General features: G+C 41.4%; 1 protein-coding gene across 5 annotated transcripts in view; it reads right to left on the reverse strand.

The window, feature by feature from the left end:
• The window catches only part of LOC118447512 (uncharacterized), a 191,315-nt gene that overhangs the window by 1,392 nt on the left and 170,756 nt on the right, over window positions 1-19,167 (reverse strand). For 3 of the 5 annotated variants that reach the window (XM_035879523.2, XM_035879524.2, XM_035879529.2), the window contains 10 exons: window positions 9,179-11,071; window positions 6,905-9,085; window positions 6,490-6,804; window positions 6,241-6,307; window positions 5,723-6,141; window positions 3,646-5,640; window positions 3,453-3,575; window positions 3,164-3,330; window positions 2,847-3,061; window positions 1-2,764 (listed from right to left, as the gene is read on the reverse strand). The exon at window positions 1-2,764 is cut by the window's left edge and continues 1,392 nt beyond it. In XM_035879523.2, coding sequence (XP_035735416.2) covers window positions 2,343-2,764; window positions 2,847-3,061; window positions 3,164-3,330; window positions 3,453-3,575; window positions 3,646-5,640; window positions 5,723-6,141; window positions 6,241-6,307; window positions 6,490-6,804; window positions 6,905-9,085; window positions 9,179-11,053 — 7,779 coding nt within the window. In that variant the 5' untranslated portion in view covers window positions 11,054-11,071 and the 3' untranslated portion in view covers window positions 1-2,342. The remainder of the gene's footprint in view (window positions 2,765-2,846; window positions 3,062-3,163; window positions 3,331-3,452; window positions 3,576-3,645; window positions 5,641-5,722; window positions 6,142-6,240; window positions 6,308-6,489; window positions 6,805-6,904; window positions 9,086-9,178; window positions 11,072-19,167) is intronic. The other 2 variants (XM_085663770.1, XM_085663768.1) reach the window with 2 other exon arrangements.

Below are 19,167 nucleotides of genomic sequence, written 5' to 3' on the forward strand. Positions count from 1 at the left end.
GCAAAAAGCACTTTTTCTCTCTCTCTCTCTCTCTCTCTCTCTCTCTCTCTCTCTCTCTCTCTCTCTCGTTCTCTCTCCTCCATTCTCATTTATTTTCTTACAAATCATGACGATAAATAATTTAGATTTTATTTCTTTTTAATAAAAAATTGATCCAAAAGGAAAGAAAATAAAAATAAAAATAAAAAAGAACGGAGAAAAAAAAGAAAAAAGAAATAATAGTAATAATAATAATAATGAGAATAATAATAATAATAATAATAAAAAAAAAAGACGCAAGCTATTTTCAAATATGATTCTACATAATTGATATAAAGATGTTTTTCGATCGAGGAGTAAAAAGAAAAGAAAAATTGCGTCCTTTTTTTTTCACATTTTTTACAAAAAATTAATAACGATTTAAGTGTAAATTGATTGATGCCAGATAAATAATAAACGGTGGTGCGTGGAGGGAAGGGGGAACTATTGCTGAACGGTATTATTGCACGATATCAAAAATTCGTCCAATGATCCAACATGGGCTCCACAAATTTTTCTTCCTTTCATTCTATAAAATCAAAGCCGATAGATTATCTTCAAATTGCACTACCCAACTTATAAATGCGTTTTTATGCACCTAAAAATTGTGCTCTAATTTATATATAACAAAAACGTATAGAGCTCATCAATAGTTCTATATTTATAAACTAGAACGTTTTTTTTTATAATATATACATATATCATATATTAATTGGATTATATATATACATATATATATATGTATACATATATATATATATATATATAATATTATAGACAATTTATGAATTAAAAGGTGTTGATGATAAAAAAAGAAAAAAAAAGAAGAAGAAGAAGAAGAAGAAGAAGAAGAAGAAGAAGAAGAAGAGGAAGAACAAAGTTAAACTAATAAAAGTGGTAACGTCGTTCGCATTAGATTCAAACTTGCATTACGTGTATCGACATTAATTTTCGTGTACGGTTCAACGACGCGTTAAAAAGGATAAAGAAACAACAATTTAGGAACGCAGTGTCAATATCAGAGAACCAACTAAAAAATACTGTTTACTCGGTGTTCCCATATCGACGACAACAATGAAGCACACCGCGCGTTGTTACGGACACGAAAGAAAATCGAGTGTGTGTCTATAACGCAAAGTTCGTTCTATACGAAGTTTCTGTCGAATATCTTTAACAATCGAAGCTTTTATAATTATTATTAGTTTCCTATGAACTTTAAGCTGCCACAAAACTCTGCCAGTATATTTCGATCATTGCACGTTTTATATGTAAATCGAATTACTTATATATTTTTCTCTCTCTCTCTCTCTCACTCTCTCTCTCTTTCTCTCACTCTCTCTCTCTCTCTCTCTCTCTCTCTCTCTCTCTCTCTCTTTTTCTTTTTTCTATTTATCTCGACGAAAACCTCGTAGAGTACGATAGAAAACGCTGTCCCATTCAATGCTCATTCTCACAAACACAAACACAAACACACACACACACACACAGACACACAGTCACACACACACACACACACACACACACAGCAGACAGACACACACACAGCAGACAGATAAGTACTCACTCAACCAACTATTATAATAAGCAGGGACTGTCGTTAATTTGTTAAAAAGTAAATCGCATTCTTCGATCGCCGATTCTCTCACAGAAGAAAGAATATGACCCAAGAGGTTCGTCGATATTCGAAATCGACCATTGATTACATTTATCTGGCTATTAATAAAATATGATCGTTCTATGGGTATACTACGCGCGCTCGCGTATACCCGAATAAATATACTACTAATACAATGTCACAGGTCGCCGTAATTTGTTTCCTCCGGTTCGAACATTCGATTTAGAGTGTTCTCGATCAAGCGTCTCTGATCGTTTTTGTCAATAGAATATTATATTCACACGTCTTCTTAACTCTAATCTCAAATGGGTGTTGTTATTGTTTGTTGTTTTGTTCAGCTTACTCCGCCATCAATATAGATAATTAAGATGCTAAGGAAAGCGATATCACATATTAATAGAGTCGTTTATAGCGCTCTCAATAATTAACGTGCTTCTTTGGGATTCGATCCACGAATCTTCTGTCGTCCATTTGGATTTTTCTTCGTCTCCTTCGTAGAATCGGAAATCTTGTTTTCGTTTTTTCTTGATTGATTATATTTGTTTGCGAGAAAAGAGGAGGAGGAGGAGGAGGAGGAGGAGAAAGAGGAGGAGGAGGAGGAGGAAGAGGATGAGGAGGAGGACGAAGAGGAAGAAGAAGATAAAGAAGAAGAAAAGGATGTGGATGGTCTTTCCTGAGGAGAATCCCTTCCCCTCAGCGGTGGCTCATGTCACCTGAGACTTATTAGCACCTTTTCGACGTTTAACAATGATTTAACTCTCTCGTTGTACTTAATCAGTGTGACCTTTGATCCCCGCACGTTTATCTTCTCGCCGCCGCTTAACAAATGACAACATCGAGACTGTTCTAAGAAATCAGGAAGCTTGAGTTCTCTCATGACGTCGCGATGAGCAATAGCCGGTGGTCCGGTATGTGCCTTTGGATTCACTTGACGTAAGAGAGCATCGCGACTCTTTATTCTGAGAGCCGCCATTAAATCTTGAAGGAGCACCCACTTGTCCGAATCATTGGTAAGAGAAAATAAGACCGGTAGGTTCACGTCGCTCACCTCCATTTCTATTTCCTCGAGTTCAGGCTCCGGACTATCCATGGGTGGATCGCTCAAAGGATTATATCCAGTTTCTTCTGGGTCTATCGAGGAAATGAAATAAACGACGCTTTCACCCATTTTGTCAAGAGTCTCTCGACGAAATAATAAAAAGTTAGAACTTACCAAAGATCGAAGCAGGTCCACCGAACGACCAAGGTGTACTGCTATGACCCTGAATGTCGTCCAAATGTTGTTCGAGAATCGAGTAAGCTTCAGTTTCTACCGCCAACATTAATGGTGTTTGTCCGGAATACGTAGCTAGTAGAGGATCGGCACCGTACGATAAAAGTAATCGCACCAATTCCGTTGAACCGCTCTCGGCAGCCTCGTGAAGTGGTCTGATAATGTACAATGAATAAGGTTCGATCAAACGATCCTTTTATATCATATCTTTTTTCTTTTTTTTTGTTTTTCAACGCATACTTCATATCTCTACCAACCTTATTCCTCCGTTTGCACTTTCGCTTGCATTCGCGCCATAAGCGAGCAAAAGTTTGGCAATTTCCAAATGACCTCTCGAGCATGCCTCATGGAGTGGCGTATAACCCGCGTTATCTTTTGGGCTAGGTGCACTGTTGAGTTTCTCTAAGCAATAGGCTGTCACATCCTGTATCGAAGCGTTTACGAAAAGTTTACGAAAAAATAAAACCCCAGAAACGAAAACAAGATAAAATTACAACAAGAGAGAGAGAGAGAGAGAGAGAGAGAGAGAGAGAAATGTTGACTCACCGTATGACCGAGTCTGGCGGCACGATGTAAAATAGTTTCTCCAACACCCTTTTTAATGACCCACGTCCTGATCTCTGACTGAATATCAGCAACACATTCTGGACTCGGTCTTGACAATATCTGCTGCGAAAAAAGATTAATGATCATTCTTGCAAATCGATCTTATAAAAGTCGACCAAAAAGATCTACATACTCTTTTTCTTTCCTTAGGTGCTGCGTCATCCTTTTTCAAAGGTCTCTTTTTCTTCCTAACATAGTCGAATCCAGAACGGAATTTCCGCCTACCCGTTCGAAGTTTTAACTTCTTTTTGTTCGGTACCTCGGACTCGTTATTCTCGTCTTCTATCTCGTTATTCTCAGCTTCCTGAGTATCGTTCGTTTCTTTCGACACTTCCACTTCCGTTTCCTTTTTAACACGCTTCAACTTCTTCTCGGCCAAAGACTTCAGAAGATCCTTTCTTCTCTTAGCGATAAGTAAATGTCTTTTCGAATTGACGATTGCCTTATGACTTCTTAGGATACCCGCGTTTCTCAATCGGGACACTACCTTTTGCTTCAACGTACGAGGCTTTCCTAATGTATTTTCCATAGCTTCGTTTTGAGAATCATCGTCTTGGGAAGTGTCGCCATGATTTTGCATAGGCGGAGCGGACGCTGGTCTATCCTCGCCAAATACTTCTCTGATAGTGGTCTGTTTCTTTAAAACGCGCGTTTCCGTTCTCGTTCTGCTGTTCAAGACGAACGTCGAAAACTCGTTCGGTATCGCGTGATTGTTCTTAAAGGTATCGCGGAAATTATTAACTGTCTCTTTACGGAAATATCCCAAAAGGAATGAATCCGAAACTTTGATCGGCTTTAAAGGTTTATTCTTTATTGGAGAGGAGGACTTGCCCTTCGGGGTTTTAGGAGCTTCCGAAGCAAGAAGAGGAGTAAGACTCGGCGTTGGAAGAAGTTCAGGTTCGTTGTTACCTCCTTTTTGAAGGATCTTCGTTCCCTTTTCAGACTTTTCCTTTTGTTGTTTCCTCTTCGAATCCTTTTTACCAGTACCAACTTTTTGGGCGAGCACGTCTACGATAGAATTGTTTTCCAATCTTGTTTGTTTTCCAATCGTTGTCTTTGGAGGACAAGATATCGTCGTCGAGGAAGTAGCTTCTTCGTCGTCTATCTTACTACCGAGCCCAGTAATACTGAAACTATATTCAGACTCTATGTCGCTGTCAACGAGTCTTTTTCTACCTAAGCAAACGTCCGAACTATCCATGGAGACCGATAAGGCTGGAGAGCCAGGATCCAAATCGGGAAGAGACGTCGATAGCCTATGAAATCTCGAAGGTTTCGAGACGGTGATTAGTCTGGTTGGCATTCTTAATGATTTTTTATAAACGTATACCTCTTCCTCCCAGCCTGGCCTAAAATCGCTACCATCACCGAACAATGGTTTGGGTTTTACTTTTCGAGACGAAGGTACGGTTTTAGAGGTAGACGATTTCATTTCCTTTTCCGTCTTATTCTTTTGCGGCGTTGTATCTCTCGAACGTAACTTCATGCCCTCATTTTCTCCGCTATTCCCTGACCTTTTCCTCGCACGAAGTCTGTCAGCGACCGATGAACCATGTCCGTATTCCGTACTAACGTCGCTTTCCTCGCTGGACGATTCGCTACCACTGGACGATGCCAATTTGATCCTACTACCCCTTCGGACTCTTCTCTTTCTACAAACGATTTCTTCCTCGCAATCGCTATCCTCCTTTTTCGATTTCTTTTTCGTTGCTCGCTTGATCAATGGTACTTCGTCGGAATCGTCACCGGAATTTCTCCTATCATTTTCCTTTGCCTCAACTACTGCGACCTTCTCTTCAACCTGTATCTTTATCGAAACGGGTGATTTCAAATCGTCTTTGCTAGTTTCCGCGGTCTCGACCTTTTCATCGACAACCGCTTCTACCACGTCTTCTACCTCCTTTTTGATGTCCTCTATTTTGATCTTTATGTCAGCGGTCGCGTCGTTAGTATTAAGGTCGGACTCCTTGCTACTATCGTTACCAGTGTCATCCATCTTCGAAGAGGTTCCATCGAGTTTCTTTTTTCGTCCACGTTTCTTCACAACATCACCGGCTCTCAATTGTTCCATAAACTTGTCGCAGGTTACTGCCCAGAATGGATCGACTTCGTTGATCTTGTCGTTCTCCTAGAGATAATCATTATAAGCGATAATAGGAATAAACATTTGTAATTCCGTCAAATAGATTTTATGGATTTTCGGGATTTACCTTAAGCTCGATTTTCACGAGATCCATGGACGAAGCCATGTTCATACACATGGCATCGTTCAAGGGAATAGGAGGTTGAACCTTCGACAACTGCTTCCTGTCTCTTCTCATTTCCTCGAGGGTTTGACGCTCCAACACCGGCATCTCACCCTCCGAATCGCTCTCTCTGAAGTCAAAGACCGAGGTCTCGGAGGAACTTCTAAAACCACTGGCACGTGGTGGTACCGTTGAGGCAACTGCTGGAGTTGGGGTTGACACGGGTACCGTCGTCGCAGCGACCGGCATATTCTCTTCTTCCGTTCTCGAGAACAAACGTCTTCTCGGTGGTAGACAGGCCGCTTTTTCGCGAGTCAATTTCGGTGGGCTTCCCGCGGACGAGCCGGATTGTGGAGTTGACGTCGAGGCCGCGCTATCGAGTTCTATAACACATTTCGATTGTTAGGAGTGTTCGAACAAAAAGAAAAAAAAAGAAAAAAAAAGAAAATGAACTCTTCCTCTTCCAGAGGAATAATTCTTACCTTTTGGCGTAGAAGATACATCTTGAGAAGGAACTACGGGTTTTGCCAAGAACTGTCCGGTGCCGACCTAATTCGATATAGTAATATCTTCTTAAACAGCTTAAACAAGTGTACGATCATACCCGAGAGAGAGAGAGAGAGAGAGAGAGAGAGAGAGAAACGTCGTGTGAATATTGAATAAAACGAAAATATTTATCAAGAATTATTAACCCGAATAAATTCGACTAGACCAGTCACAATATACCTCACCTGTTTGAGTTCCGCCTTTGTCCTGATTTTCGCGGCCAATATGGCCGCAAGCCCGTCATCCTTGTCACGGTGAATTTGATTCTCGGCTCCCCGAGGTCCCAAGAGAGCTTCTTTGCCAGGTAGCGTGGCAGATGAATTTACTCGCGAAGCGTACATACTACGGGGGGCCTCTTGAGTGATCGAGTCTACGGCTCGTGGCACATGGAACTTGTAATGTGGCGGAGTGTTGCTGTTCCGTTCCAACAAACTGGCCGCCGTAAACGGCGATAAATTGTGTCTCCCTATATTCGTTTTAGGCTCCACTGGGGCGACGACCTTTGATGATGAAAAAAAAAAAAGAAGACGAGACGATAATACGGAACACTCATTATATGACCAAACTACGAATAAATAAAATACAATCGACAATGTATACCTTGTTTTGAAAACTCTGTTGATTGTGATTCACCAAAATAGGTTGTTGACTGTTCAATTGTTCCTCCCTTTGCTGTTTGTTCTCAAGACTATTCCTCAACAAGCTCAAAACTCGTTTATCCGCGCCCGTGTTACTCGGTTGATCGACCGTAGGCGTAGCTGCCATCGAACTAACCGGAGGGCAAGCCGTTCTCTGATTCTGTCTATAATTCGAGTAAGATGTCTGACTATTGACTTGTTGCGGTAACGCGTGTACGTTCGTTGCTTTCGAGATAGGTGGGTGATTATACGGAGGAGAGGTACGTGCCACCTTCGGCTCCGGGTAATTCCTTTTATCACAGTAAGCTTGTTGATACCTCAAAGAATCCGACGACGAATAACCATTGTCCGATCTCTGCTCGTAAGTACTTGGTGCTATCAATGTACCATTCGGCATGGCAACGGGCAAATTCAATTCTTGTCTTTTCTGTTGCTCGTGAGGCGACCTGACCGTCGAGAGTTTCTGCTCGATCTGCTTGTCGATGGCTATTCTCCAAGTATCCAATCTAGGCTGTTTGTTTGGAGCAGTTCCAGAGTAAACAGTTTCACCGGATCTTTTGATGGTACCACGATGATCTTTCTGAGTCGGCGAACCGAATTTGTTCCTCGTGTCCAAATAATACTTGCTGGGATCGGAAGGATATTCTTGGAGGGGCAGTGTTGTCGGGCCCATCCTTGAGGGATCTACCACGGGATATCTAGAAGAAGACCTCGAGGAATCGTTGGCCGGTAGATAAGACGACGAAGACGTCGACGAAGACGGTGGTGGTGGTGCTGGACTCCCGTCGTATACCGGCGTTGCGGGCAGTGAACTCTTCTGGAACGTTGACATATGAGGCAGTGGAGTAGTGTTGTTCGTATACTGCGAGGGCAAAGGCGCTTGAGGCGGTGGTGGTGGCGGCCCATACAGTTGTTGACCCGTATTTCTACGGATCGGACTATCGTGCGGCGGAGCGTGATGTTGTCGGAGCGGGGTCGAATTGAAATCCGGCAAGAAGTCGACCTTCGGCGCGCAAACTGTCTGCGGTGTCGACGTTCGAGGACATACGGAAGGAATGGACGAACTCCTGACGCCACGGGTCGAGACTCTAGCATCGTAATTAGAATAAGAAGCAATGGGTGGTGGTGCTAAGGATTGAATAGCCGGTGGAGCCATGTTCCTGGAACCGTTGCTACTCCTCGACATCGTCGACGGCGACATTAGATTCAAATTACTCGCGTGCTTGTCCGTCGAAGAAGCCTCGAGATCGTCCTGCGCCGTCGAGTCCGCAGACGTCTTTACCGTTTTCACGGAAAGATCGAGAGGAGATTCTCTTTTCCTGATTCCGTTGGTCTGTGGTGGCGTTGGCGCCGGTAAAGGTGTACCTGGAACAGCAGGTACCATCGGTGCCGAGGAATTTTGATAGGATTGTTCCTTATACGGATAACTCTCTGCAGTTCTGACAGTGTGATGATAGGATCCCAAATGAGCGGTAGTGTCGGAAGACTGATAGGCGTGTACCGGAGGAGCCGGAACGGAAGATCGAACCGTGGCACCGATGGATGTCACCGATGTGTTACTCGAGGAATTGCTACCGTGATGGCTGGGCGCGATGGTGGTCGCGTAAGCCGGATAATTTTGCTGGTTAGCGTATCTCCCAGCGTAGGTAGAATTAACCGAGCTAGTTGTTCTTCCATTAACCGGTATCGCGTGGTTCAATGGCGTAGGGAGCGAAGAGTATTCCGGAATCCTTTGGGGAAGAACCATAACCGAGCTCGGTGGTGTCACGACAGGGACTTTGTTCGTTGCACCGATAGAATGCACTCGTCGTTGAATCGATTGCACTTTATTTCCCGTTTCTCTCTTGTTGGAATGATAGGAGGACAAGGCGGCGATCGGTGGCAGATTGTGCGTGTTATTGCTTCTCTGCACGTTAGTCGAGGATGATCGGTAAGAAGCGTAACTCCCAACTATTTCCGCCGGACTTCTTTTCGAGTCGGCACCATTGTACATTACTGCTTTGTTCTGCTGATAGGTTAAGCCACCGTTGCTACTATTCGTTCCACCGGGACAAATTGGTTGAGGCGGTGCACCCATAGGAGTTGGTTGGACGTATGATTGGCTGTGAGATCTATTTGGTTGAGAGTAGTAACTCCCGTGCGACTGAGGACAGCGAATAAAAAAGAAGAAAGGTTAATAACAATGTTGGTCGCTCCAAGTGGTCACACCTCCGTAACCTCCGTAAATCGTTCTTACCTGCGACAGCGGCTGCTGCGGACTCTTCTGAAAGGAATGGTACGAAGACTGAGGTGGAGGCGCGTAAGGACTAGCGTTGTATCCGGCATTCTGATAGTGCTGAGACGTCGCCGGCACGCTGTAGGAGTGCGGCGTAGACCTGGCCGGTGGCGGAGGAGGTGGGTAAGTCGGCGAATGCGGTTGGAAGGCGGCGTGGGGCGATGGTGTAGGATGAGGAGAGGAGGCGTGAGGATTGTGAAGCGTCGATACGTGAGGAGATTGTCTGTGGGGCGATGGGGTAGCGTGACGAGGTGGCTCGTGGGGCGAAGCTATTGGATGATAACCGCTTAAGCCCGTAGGAGGTATCATCTGTTGCGGATGGTTTGACGACGAAGACGACGAGGAGGACGGCGAAGGCCCGCTTTGCGAGAGGATTGTGCGAGCGTTGTTGTAGGCGTTTGGATTGGCCGAGTGAGGGGAAGGATTTATTCGAGTGTGATGTTGTTGGCCTTGCTGTTGCTGTTGTTGCTGAGGGTGTTGTCCATGAACGGAGGAAGCTGCGGAGGGAAGATGCGGAGAAGGAATGTGCGCCGGAAGATTCTGAGGCGACGAAGGAATGTGACTGGATCCATGACGCGGATTGCAAGGTGGATTTGCCGAAGTACAAGGGTTCCCCGAAGAGGAGTTGTTAGAGTTGGTGGAGGAGGAGGAGGAGGAGGAGGAAGAGGACGATGAAGACGCGCTCGTTCCGTCGATACCATGTTGAACCGGCCTGATTCGTTCGTCGGCCGTAGGATTAACGGACCGAGTTTGCTGAAGTTGCCCACTTACGCGATAATTCTGAGACGATCCGTAAATCGTCGATCCACTCGACGGCGGAGTTTGCACGCTGGATCCGTAAGAAGAGCTCGGCACTCGTTGCTGATCTTGCCCATGAACCAGCACACTGTTCTGTTCGACCGGCGTAGGCCTCGTAGCCGGCTGTTGAACGCTTCCAGCTGTGGTCACCGTCACGTTGGCAGATTGATAGACGGAATTTTGCGAGAACGGCGCCGGCGCACTCTTCGTAATGTCCGGATGATGATATCTCGGATAGTATTGAGTTCTTTGAGGGACAATGGCCGTACCGCTTTGAGACTGTCGATCGTTTGCGTTTTGATAATTCGGATGAGACGTCGAATGAGACGTCGCTAAAATCTCGACAGTGGCAAATGACGTTCTACTGATATTATTGAGTTGTTGATAAACAGGTTCCGGAGAATGATCTCTTTGAGGTGGTTGCATCTGATGCAGTCTAGGTGAACTCGAGGTAGTCGTAGCTATGATCTGATGGGACGAGTGTTGATCGGTGGACGCGGAAGATACGGACGATTGCTTTTGTTGTTGTTGTTGTTGTTGTTGTTGTTGTTGTTGCTGTTGTTGAAAGTTTGATGTCGCGGAGGATCGATGATTGGAGGGCTGCATTTCAGTTAGGGTAACCACTGTACCAGGAGACGAGGAACTCGGTTCGGAACTCTCGTCTCCCGGCCTGGTATCCGGTACCTCCACTCTAGTTGGTTGCGGTGGATACGGCTCCACCGATGGATTCCAAAACGGACCGGAACTGGAGCTTCCGTTTTCGGTAGATGACGACGACTGACCGACATCACTGGAGTAACGCAGTGTTTCTTGATTAACCACCGACGGCGTCGACGCCGAGGACGGCGGTGCTGGTGGCGGAGCCACCGAAGAGGAAGCCACGCCATGATCGTGAGACGTGGACGCCGACGAGGCCGAATTCGTCGACGAAGTTGGATGATTGTGATCCTCCGACGGTATCGCGCTTGCACTGGGTACAGGCAGTCCCTGGAAGTACTGACGAGCCCCCTCCAACACGTTCGTGAAGCTCACATCCATGTCACGCCGACTGCTAATCTGAAAAGTATCAAAACGATTCTACATATGTACAGATCCTACGATCGTCGTTACCACATCGTCGTATCTGTGCCGTTAATAATAGCATTGACTTGACACAATTACGTCCTTGGACTTGACAGAGAGAGAGAGAGAGAGAGAAAGAGAGAGAGAGAGAGAGAGAGAGAGAGAGAGTACTGTCCTCGGAGATTAGCAAAAGGTTCGTTCGCACGAGAGGTACCGAGAGAAACCGAGGGAGAGAGAACGAGGCCGAAACATTAATCTTCATTGTCTTGTATTTGTCCGTTATAATATCTCCCCTCTCTCAAACCAACCACCCTCACTGTTATCTCTCTTCTCTCTCTCTCTCTCTCTCTCTCTCTCTCTCTCTCTCTCTCTCTCTTTCCCTCTGTTTCTCTTCTCCTCTTCCGTAATGCCGTTCGTCGTTCGTGAGGGATTTCGTGTTATTAATTGAATTCGAAGTTATTCAATTGTTGTAACGACGATAGATTTCAAAAAGTTTTCTCGTTCGTTCAAAATAAGAAAACAAAGTTAAATAATATCAGGATTGAGAAATTGTTCTTTTAATATATCTATACAAATAAATAAATAGTTGGAATTAAAGTTTTAAATTGGATATATAATAAGTGACAGGTGTGAGTGAATATTAATTGGATCGATACAATAGGTATTACCCTATATCTCAGGGTCAACTAGGATACAAAGTACTAAAAAAAATATACCTCTGGATTACATTAACAAACGTCATTCTTCTCTCATTCATTTCCGCGTATGACACATATACTAAGGACATTAATCTATTACTACTACTACTACTACTACTACTACTACTACTATTACTACTACTATTACTACTACTACTAGTACTACTAATACTACTACTACTACATCGCATTATAATATTTAAGTCGTTAATTACGTTCGTATTAATATTATAATTAATTGGATCTAAAATCAAATGATTTTATATTACTATACCGCATAACGATATTTGTTTTAATTGATATATTATAAATATTTAATGTGTCGACGGCTAACGGAAATGATATATTTTCATCGCCCGTAAAAATTTTTTCCAAATAATTACAAGAGAAATTAAGGAACTAGGTCATCTGAATTTCATTCAAAATTAAGTGATATTCGTGCGCTGATAAATGTGAGAAGAATGCACTCGTTATGGGTTGAATTAAATGCTATTTAAAATGCTGTTTAAAATGCCATTTAAAATGTTGATTTTTGTAACAAAATGTTTATCGAGATTTAGCGTTAACTCGACGGCCATTGATATGAAGGATGAAGAAGAAGAAAAAGAGGAAGAAGAAGAAGAGGAAGAAGACGAAAGGGAAGTAGATTAATCGTTGGAAATTTCGCGAGAGGAGGGAGATTAATCGTTCCTTTCGTGATAGAAGAAAAGCTCTCTCTCTCTCTCTCTCTCTCTCTCTCTATCTCTATCTATCTATCTCTCTATCTATCTATCTATCTATCTATCTATTTATCTTTCTCTTTCTCTTATCGAACTTGTTTATATCGAAAACTCTCGATAAACGTATGTCAGCCATTCATCATTTCTGACACGTGCGATGTCGCTTCGGGGGAACGATTTCATCGGTTAAACTTGTAAAGAGGAATAAAAATACTAGATGAAAAAAAAAAAAAAAAAGAAAGAAAAAAAGAAAATAGAAGAAAAAAGAAAGAAAGAAAGAAAGAAAGAAAGAAAAAAAAATAATTGACAGAGGAATTCGAATGCTAGTCATAGCTTTTTGAGAAAATTGAGCAAGAATTCTGTCGCAATTCATTTGAAAAAAAAAAGAAAAAGAGAAAAAAAGAAAAAAAAAAAGAAAAAAGGTAGAAAGGAAGGAAGGAAGGAAGGAAGGAAGATAGAAAGGAAGAACGTGGATAGTTGAAAAGTGAAGATGATGTGTAGGAGAGAAAGATACATATATATATATATATACATATATACATACGTATATACACAAAAAGTGAGGAGAGAGAGAGAGAGAGAGAGAGAGAGAGAGAGTTAGGATAAGATAGGAGAGTCGTAAAGGTATAACGGAAGAAGCCGTACGATAGGGATATAAGAGACTACTATGGTACCCAGAGAATGGCTAGCGAGTGTTACAAGCACTAGGAGGACTACGACGAAGACGGCTATCGGCCGTAGCGTAACACTCCTATACCGTTGGAAGCGGCGGAGGAATCAATATCGTGCTCTGTACCCTTGAGGGGTTGCTTCCCTTCGTGCACCAGTCAAAGGCTTTCCTACGTATTTGTGAGCCTTACGCACACATACGAATAATCACGGATATGTCCTACTACCTTATGTACGCTAGCGTATAACACTTGCACGTTTGCACACACACACACACATATATCCGTTCTAGAGATCTATCTACATCTACGTCGTGTATATATATATATAAGGAAAGGTTAACTGGAATTCTCACAATTTCGGACACTCGATAAGGTTCAACGGTAGCTTGTAATAAATATCAGAGTTAACGTAGTGCTCGATATGTTCCAACGAATTCGAAAAGAGAGAGAAGAGAAAGAGAGAGAGAGAGAGAGAGAGAGAGAGAAAGAGAACACGAGTGGTAGTGACGATAAAGGTGTTTTAGTAGCGGATCAATTTCGATGAAAAGGTACACGATAAAGTTTTCGAAGGAATGGATACCGTCGTGCTTTTCTAAGCGAATATCGATCGATGCCAATCTTTTGTGCACAATCATTCGATTAAGTCGATCGAGTTAGCTTGAAAATCGCAGTGATTATGATAATGGTACCGAGCGTGTAACTTCAAATCAGTCCTTTATCATGTGTTATTTACGAAGGATCTTCGAAGGACGACCTACGTACGTATCATTTTTCCTTGTACTTGAAAATAGTATATAGAGGTGATGGATATTCAAGATATTCCATCGCATAATATAATCTTTCTTAACGGATATTTCTCTCTCTCTCTCTTTCTCTCTCTCTCTCTCTCACTCTCTTTGATATAGTCTTGATTTCTCTGGAGACTAAGAAATCGGATTGATCGAGCAACGTCCTTAAAGTTATCGATAAGCGAGAAGCTTTATTTTTAATACAGGACTAGATTGTCATAAAACCATCTTTAATATTTCAACTATTTTTCTTCTTTTCGTATTAAAGAAATACCGATCCTGACGCGGTTTTAAGATATTCTTGATATTTTACTTTTGTAAGAAAAATCTTTGAATTTTATACATTAACAAAGGTAGAATTTTCAAAGAATCTGTTTTTGTCCTTTTCTCTCTCTCTCTCTCTCTCTCTCTCTCTCTTTTTCTCTATCCATCTCTATCTCTTTTTTTCCCCCCTTGTTTAAAGTGTTAACTTTTGCGTGTTTACGAACGTCATGGATCTTCGAATTCTTTAAGACTCTCTCGACGAGCAAGTAGATTTCGTCGAATGAGTGTTGTGATGCATCAGCTAGGGAGGAGGAAGACGTAATGGGGTCAAGGAAGCCAAATCCGTAGGGAGGTGGTACGGACAACGTAACCGATGAAGTCGCTAGTTAAAAGCCGTTCGAGATGCCGTAAGCGAAAGAGGAAATAGTCGATGTTATTTTTTTTTTTTTTATCCTTTCGATAGAAGAAGAAGAAGAAGAAGAAGAAACAGAAAAAGAAGAAGATCGAAAAGCTGGATCATCCGGTGCTTCGCTACGAAGAGGAAATTGTTGTTAAAAGGATTTGTTCCAGCATCCTTCCTTTTTATCGTTCGCGCCTTATCCCGATAGCAATTAAGGAAATTTTCTTCGTCTGGAAACGATACTTTTCGCTTACGATCTTCTAGAACCACTCTTCTTTCTTTTCTCCTTTTTCATTACTTCAGTTTCATCCTCTTCGAGATGTTTTCTCTTTCTCTCTCCCTCTCCTTCTCCTTCTCTCCCTCTCTCTTTCTCTCTCTCTCTCTCTCTTTCTTTCTCTCTTTTTAAAACGAACGTACCGAGTCGTCGTCGGTATCGCTTTAAAAACTCGAAATTAGAATACACATTGAAACTTAATTCGTATTTATTTTTTTTCATAAACTTTTCTCAGAAACAAGAGATAATTTTCATTTTGAATAAATTAACGTTTCGTCGGATTCTTTTCATGTATTTACGTACATATATATATATAAATTTTTATACACATATATACGTATATTTAATATTATTATTATTATTATTATTGTATATAAAAATTGTTTGTGAAATCTCTACAAACGCGATTCAATATTTCATCCCGCACGATATAAAGACTTGGTAATAATGAATGATACCGTGGCAAAACGATAACAATTATTCGCCAAGCGATATGACGAATCCCTGTGAGCGCACAATGCGCGTCCGCGTTCTTGTTCCTCTAATTATACCGCATTTCATATTATAATTTATGAGGACACCGGTTGTTATAATAACCACGAACGCGCGCGCGTATCCAATTGGTTTCGTTGCGCATAAAATTTAAAGTCCGTTGATATTGGAACAATGTTACCTTTATATTTTACCTTTATATTTAATCAATTAATACAGATTAACGAAGGAAAATTTTTAATGGTATTTAATAAGCGCGTATCATTTTGATTAGAAAATGTCAACACGTTTTCGGGGTTAAGCTTGGAAATTCATGTTTTAACATTGCCAACCCAAGAGAGAAACTTCAATTCACCAACGAGATTTTCAAAATACAATCGCTAAATGGCGGTATGCGTGCCTTCGGCTTCTACAAAGTACAGTCGTATCCCGAAGGTACAACGTGCAATTTACTAACGCCAAAGCACTCCGCGGGAAAGCGGTTGAAACGCCGACAAACGCAAAGGGTTCTCTGTAAACTCGGTTTCAACGAAGATCGCGCGCTTACCGTACGCTTCTCTTCACGTTTATACGCGAGCGAGTGAAACGAACGACGCGCGCACACACACACACACACACACACACACTTACACCTATACCTACACACATACAGGCGAGATCGCATAAGATTGTTCACCAAGCGAAGGACGAATTTTTAAAACGGTATACACCACAACAATGCGAAAATCAAAAGCTAACGAACTTGACGTTTTTTTATTTCTCTTTTTTCTTTTACTTTATTTTCTCTCTCTCTCTCTCTCTCTCTCTCTTTTTTCCTTTTTTTATTCTTTTTTTCTTTGAAAAATTCTACTACTGCCGTTTCAAAAGCAAACGTCGAGAGGACACGAGCGAGGAAAGGAGAAAGAGAAAAGAGAGTGCATAAAAAATTGGATACAATCCGTCTGTACTTTTTTTTTTCGTTTTTCAAGCAACAACACATTCATTCGAACATTCTCTTTAATATACCGATACGGGATTTCTGCCAAGTCGTTATTTCTCTTGCGCGTATAATTTTCTAGGAGAAAAGGAGGAAAAGAAAAAGAAAAAAAGGAAAAAAAAAAGAAAAAAAGAAAAAAAGAAAAAAAGAAAAAAAGAAAAAAAAGGATAAAAGAGAGAAAAGAAAAAAAGGAAAAAACATATACACGAGAAATTCTAAAAGACGACGAGTAGGAGGAAAATGGAATGGCAAAGAATAATATCAGAAAAATTCCCTGGGATTTATCTCGCAAAACTAGAATGAGGATCGTTCGCGGATGCGATTAAAGTTACGATGAGCCGACACAGCCACGCCACTAGCCGCCAAGAGATACATAAAATTAAATAAAAGAGACATAATGAAAAAGTAGGCGGTAACTGGGAAAGGAACGAGATCTCAACTTCCGCCGACGTTCATAAACCGTCCGTATCCGCGTTCGTACCTTGTGCTCACCCCTCGTTCTTTATATTTCTCTCTCTCTCCCTCTCTCTCTCTCTCTCTCTCTCACTCTCGCTCTCGTTCTTTTTCTCTTTCTCCCTTGCCTAAGACTTTTCCATCCATTCGAAGTTTCGCAAAGTTTACGAAGGTTGTCCGACGGAGAAAACCACTAACGCTTTTAAAAGATTCGCGACAATCTTTCTAATAACAAACACCATATATATATATATATATATATATATATATATATATATATATATATATTTATATTAACAAACAAAAAAAGAAAAGACAAGAAAGAGGGAAAAAAAGAGAAAAGAAAAAACAAAACAAAAGAATGATTAGTCGATATCTCTAAAAATTCATATACGCTTTTTGTTTATTCATCGGATACCAAACTCCTTCAGCCAATAATATTCACGATATATAATCCATCATGAAGGTTAATAAAAATTTAAATTCTTACCATCGAGATTCTTAATCGACTATTCATAAGGCATCGATACGATAAGTCGCCGAGATATTCTTTCCTTGCAAGCACCAGATTGATCGACCGATCTAGTGACTCTTGCCGTCGTATAAACTCCCTTGCTCTCCTTTTTTTTTCTTTTTTTTTCTTTTTTTTTTTTTTTCTTATTAAACCTTCTTATTTCTCTTGCTCTCTCTCTCTCTCTCTCTCTCTCTCTCTCTCTCTCTCTCTCTCTCTCTCTCTCACTTTCTGCGCGCGCGCTCCCGTTGGCAAAGAAAATTGCCTTGTGAAATTTCGTCGGTGTTACGACGGAAAATACGACGAGTTCCTTCAAGTTTTCCGAAGGTTTTTGAGAAAAGAAACGAACCTTCGTTATAACGTTACGGCGCGTTACCTATAGGATATTATTTTACCGTTTCACATAAGTACGTTTCGAAATCATAAAAATATCTTATGATTTCACAACCTTTGAAAATATCATAAAAATTCTCTTAACTCCATATAACCGACAAAAATACCATATACATAACTAGAATATATAATAAATCAAGAATTTATTAGGAGTTAAAAAGCAGTAAAAAGAAAAAGGGAGAAGACAAAAAAGCAAACAAAAAGGAAAAAAAAAGAGAAAAAAAAAGAGGAAAAAAAAAGAAAATAAAATAAAATGAAAAGAAAAGGGAAGAAAAGAGAAATCCGGTTTTTAACACGATTCGTTTTCAAACGTAGAACACAAGTAGATTCGGATCGAGTACAACAGGGATAACCAACGATATTCACGATGTCTCTCTCTCTCTCTCTCTCTCTCTCTCTCTCTTTTCTTTTCTTTTATGAGACTTCTCGCGAACACGCCTACGCTCGATATCCGCTTATTTAATTTCCTGCGGAACCCAACGTTGAGTATCGCGGAGTAAAAAAGAAAGAAAGATAGATAGAGAGAGAGAGAGAGAGAGAGAGAGAGAGAGAGAGAGAGAGAGAGAGAGAGAGAGAGAGAGAGAGAAGGAGAAGAATAAAAACATTGCCTCTATAGATCCTCATACGTACCCACGAACAAGAAAAATACATGTGATATTACTATTGGTAGGTGCATTGTATGGTGCAAAAGTCTGTTTCCAATGGAATAATTAGATTCAAGGCCAAGCGGGACAATAGCTTGCCCACTTAAAGCCCGGTCTTGCCCGGATGCACGCAACGTTTTGCTTCGAGCCTGACTAAGCACCTACTCGTACGTAAGCGCAAACTCGCTCTCGTGTCTCCAGATCGCTCGGCCACGTTTTCTGCTTTCAATGCTTTTCTCGCGAACTTGATCTTCTCTCCCCACTACCTCCTATACTCTACCCTAACCTATTTCACCCTTCCCCATCTGATCCCACTCACTCACTCACTCACTCACTCACTTTCTCTCTTTCATTCTGTATCTCTCATTTACTTGCTCTCGAGTTTTTATATAGCCCTAGTTCTCTTTCATCGAGAAAGAAATTGACCTTGAAATCTTACAAGATTTTCTATCCTACTTCTAATTATATAAGAATAAACGTTTCTAATATTAGATATAAGGAAATTATAGATGATTTATATAGATTGTCGTCAATTTGATCCCCGATAAAAATTGATAAAGGATAACGAAGTTTTAATAAAGAGATTAAAAAAGAGAAAAGAGAGAGAGAGAGAGAGAGAGAGAGAGAGAGAGAGGGAGAAAAGAACGAACGATTACATTATAAGATCGAACAGTCGAGTTTTCTCGGTGAGTACGACGTGGAAGAAAGCCAGGAAGGAAGATATGCAAATGGAGGAAACGAGGGAGAGACGAATTAGCCGGATATCGGCCGACTAATGGATATTAGAATTCTCTCTTAAGGATTACG

Source organism: Vespa mandarinia, chromosome 1 (genome assembly GCF_050613455.1).
Source record: "Vespa mandarinia isolate Hongniang chromosome 1, ASM5061345v1, whole genome shotgun sequence".
Classification (NCBI taxonomy): domain Eukaryota; kingdom Metazoa; phylum Arthropoda; class Insecta; order Hymenoptera; family Vespidae; genus Vespa; species Vespa mandarinia.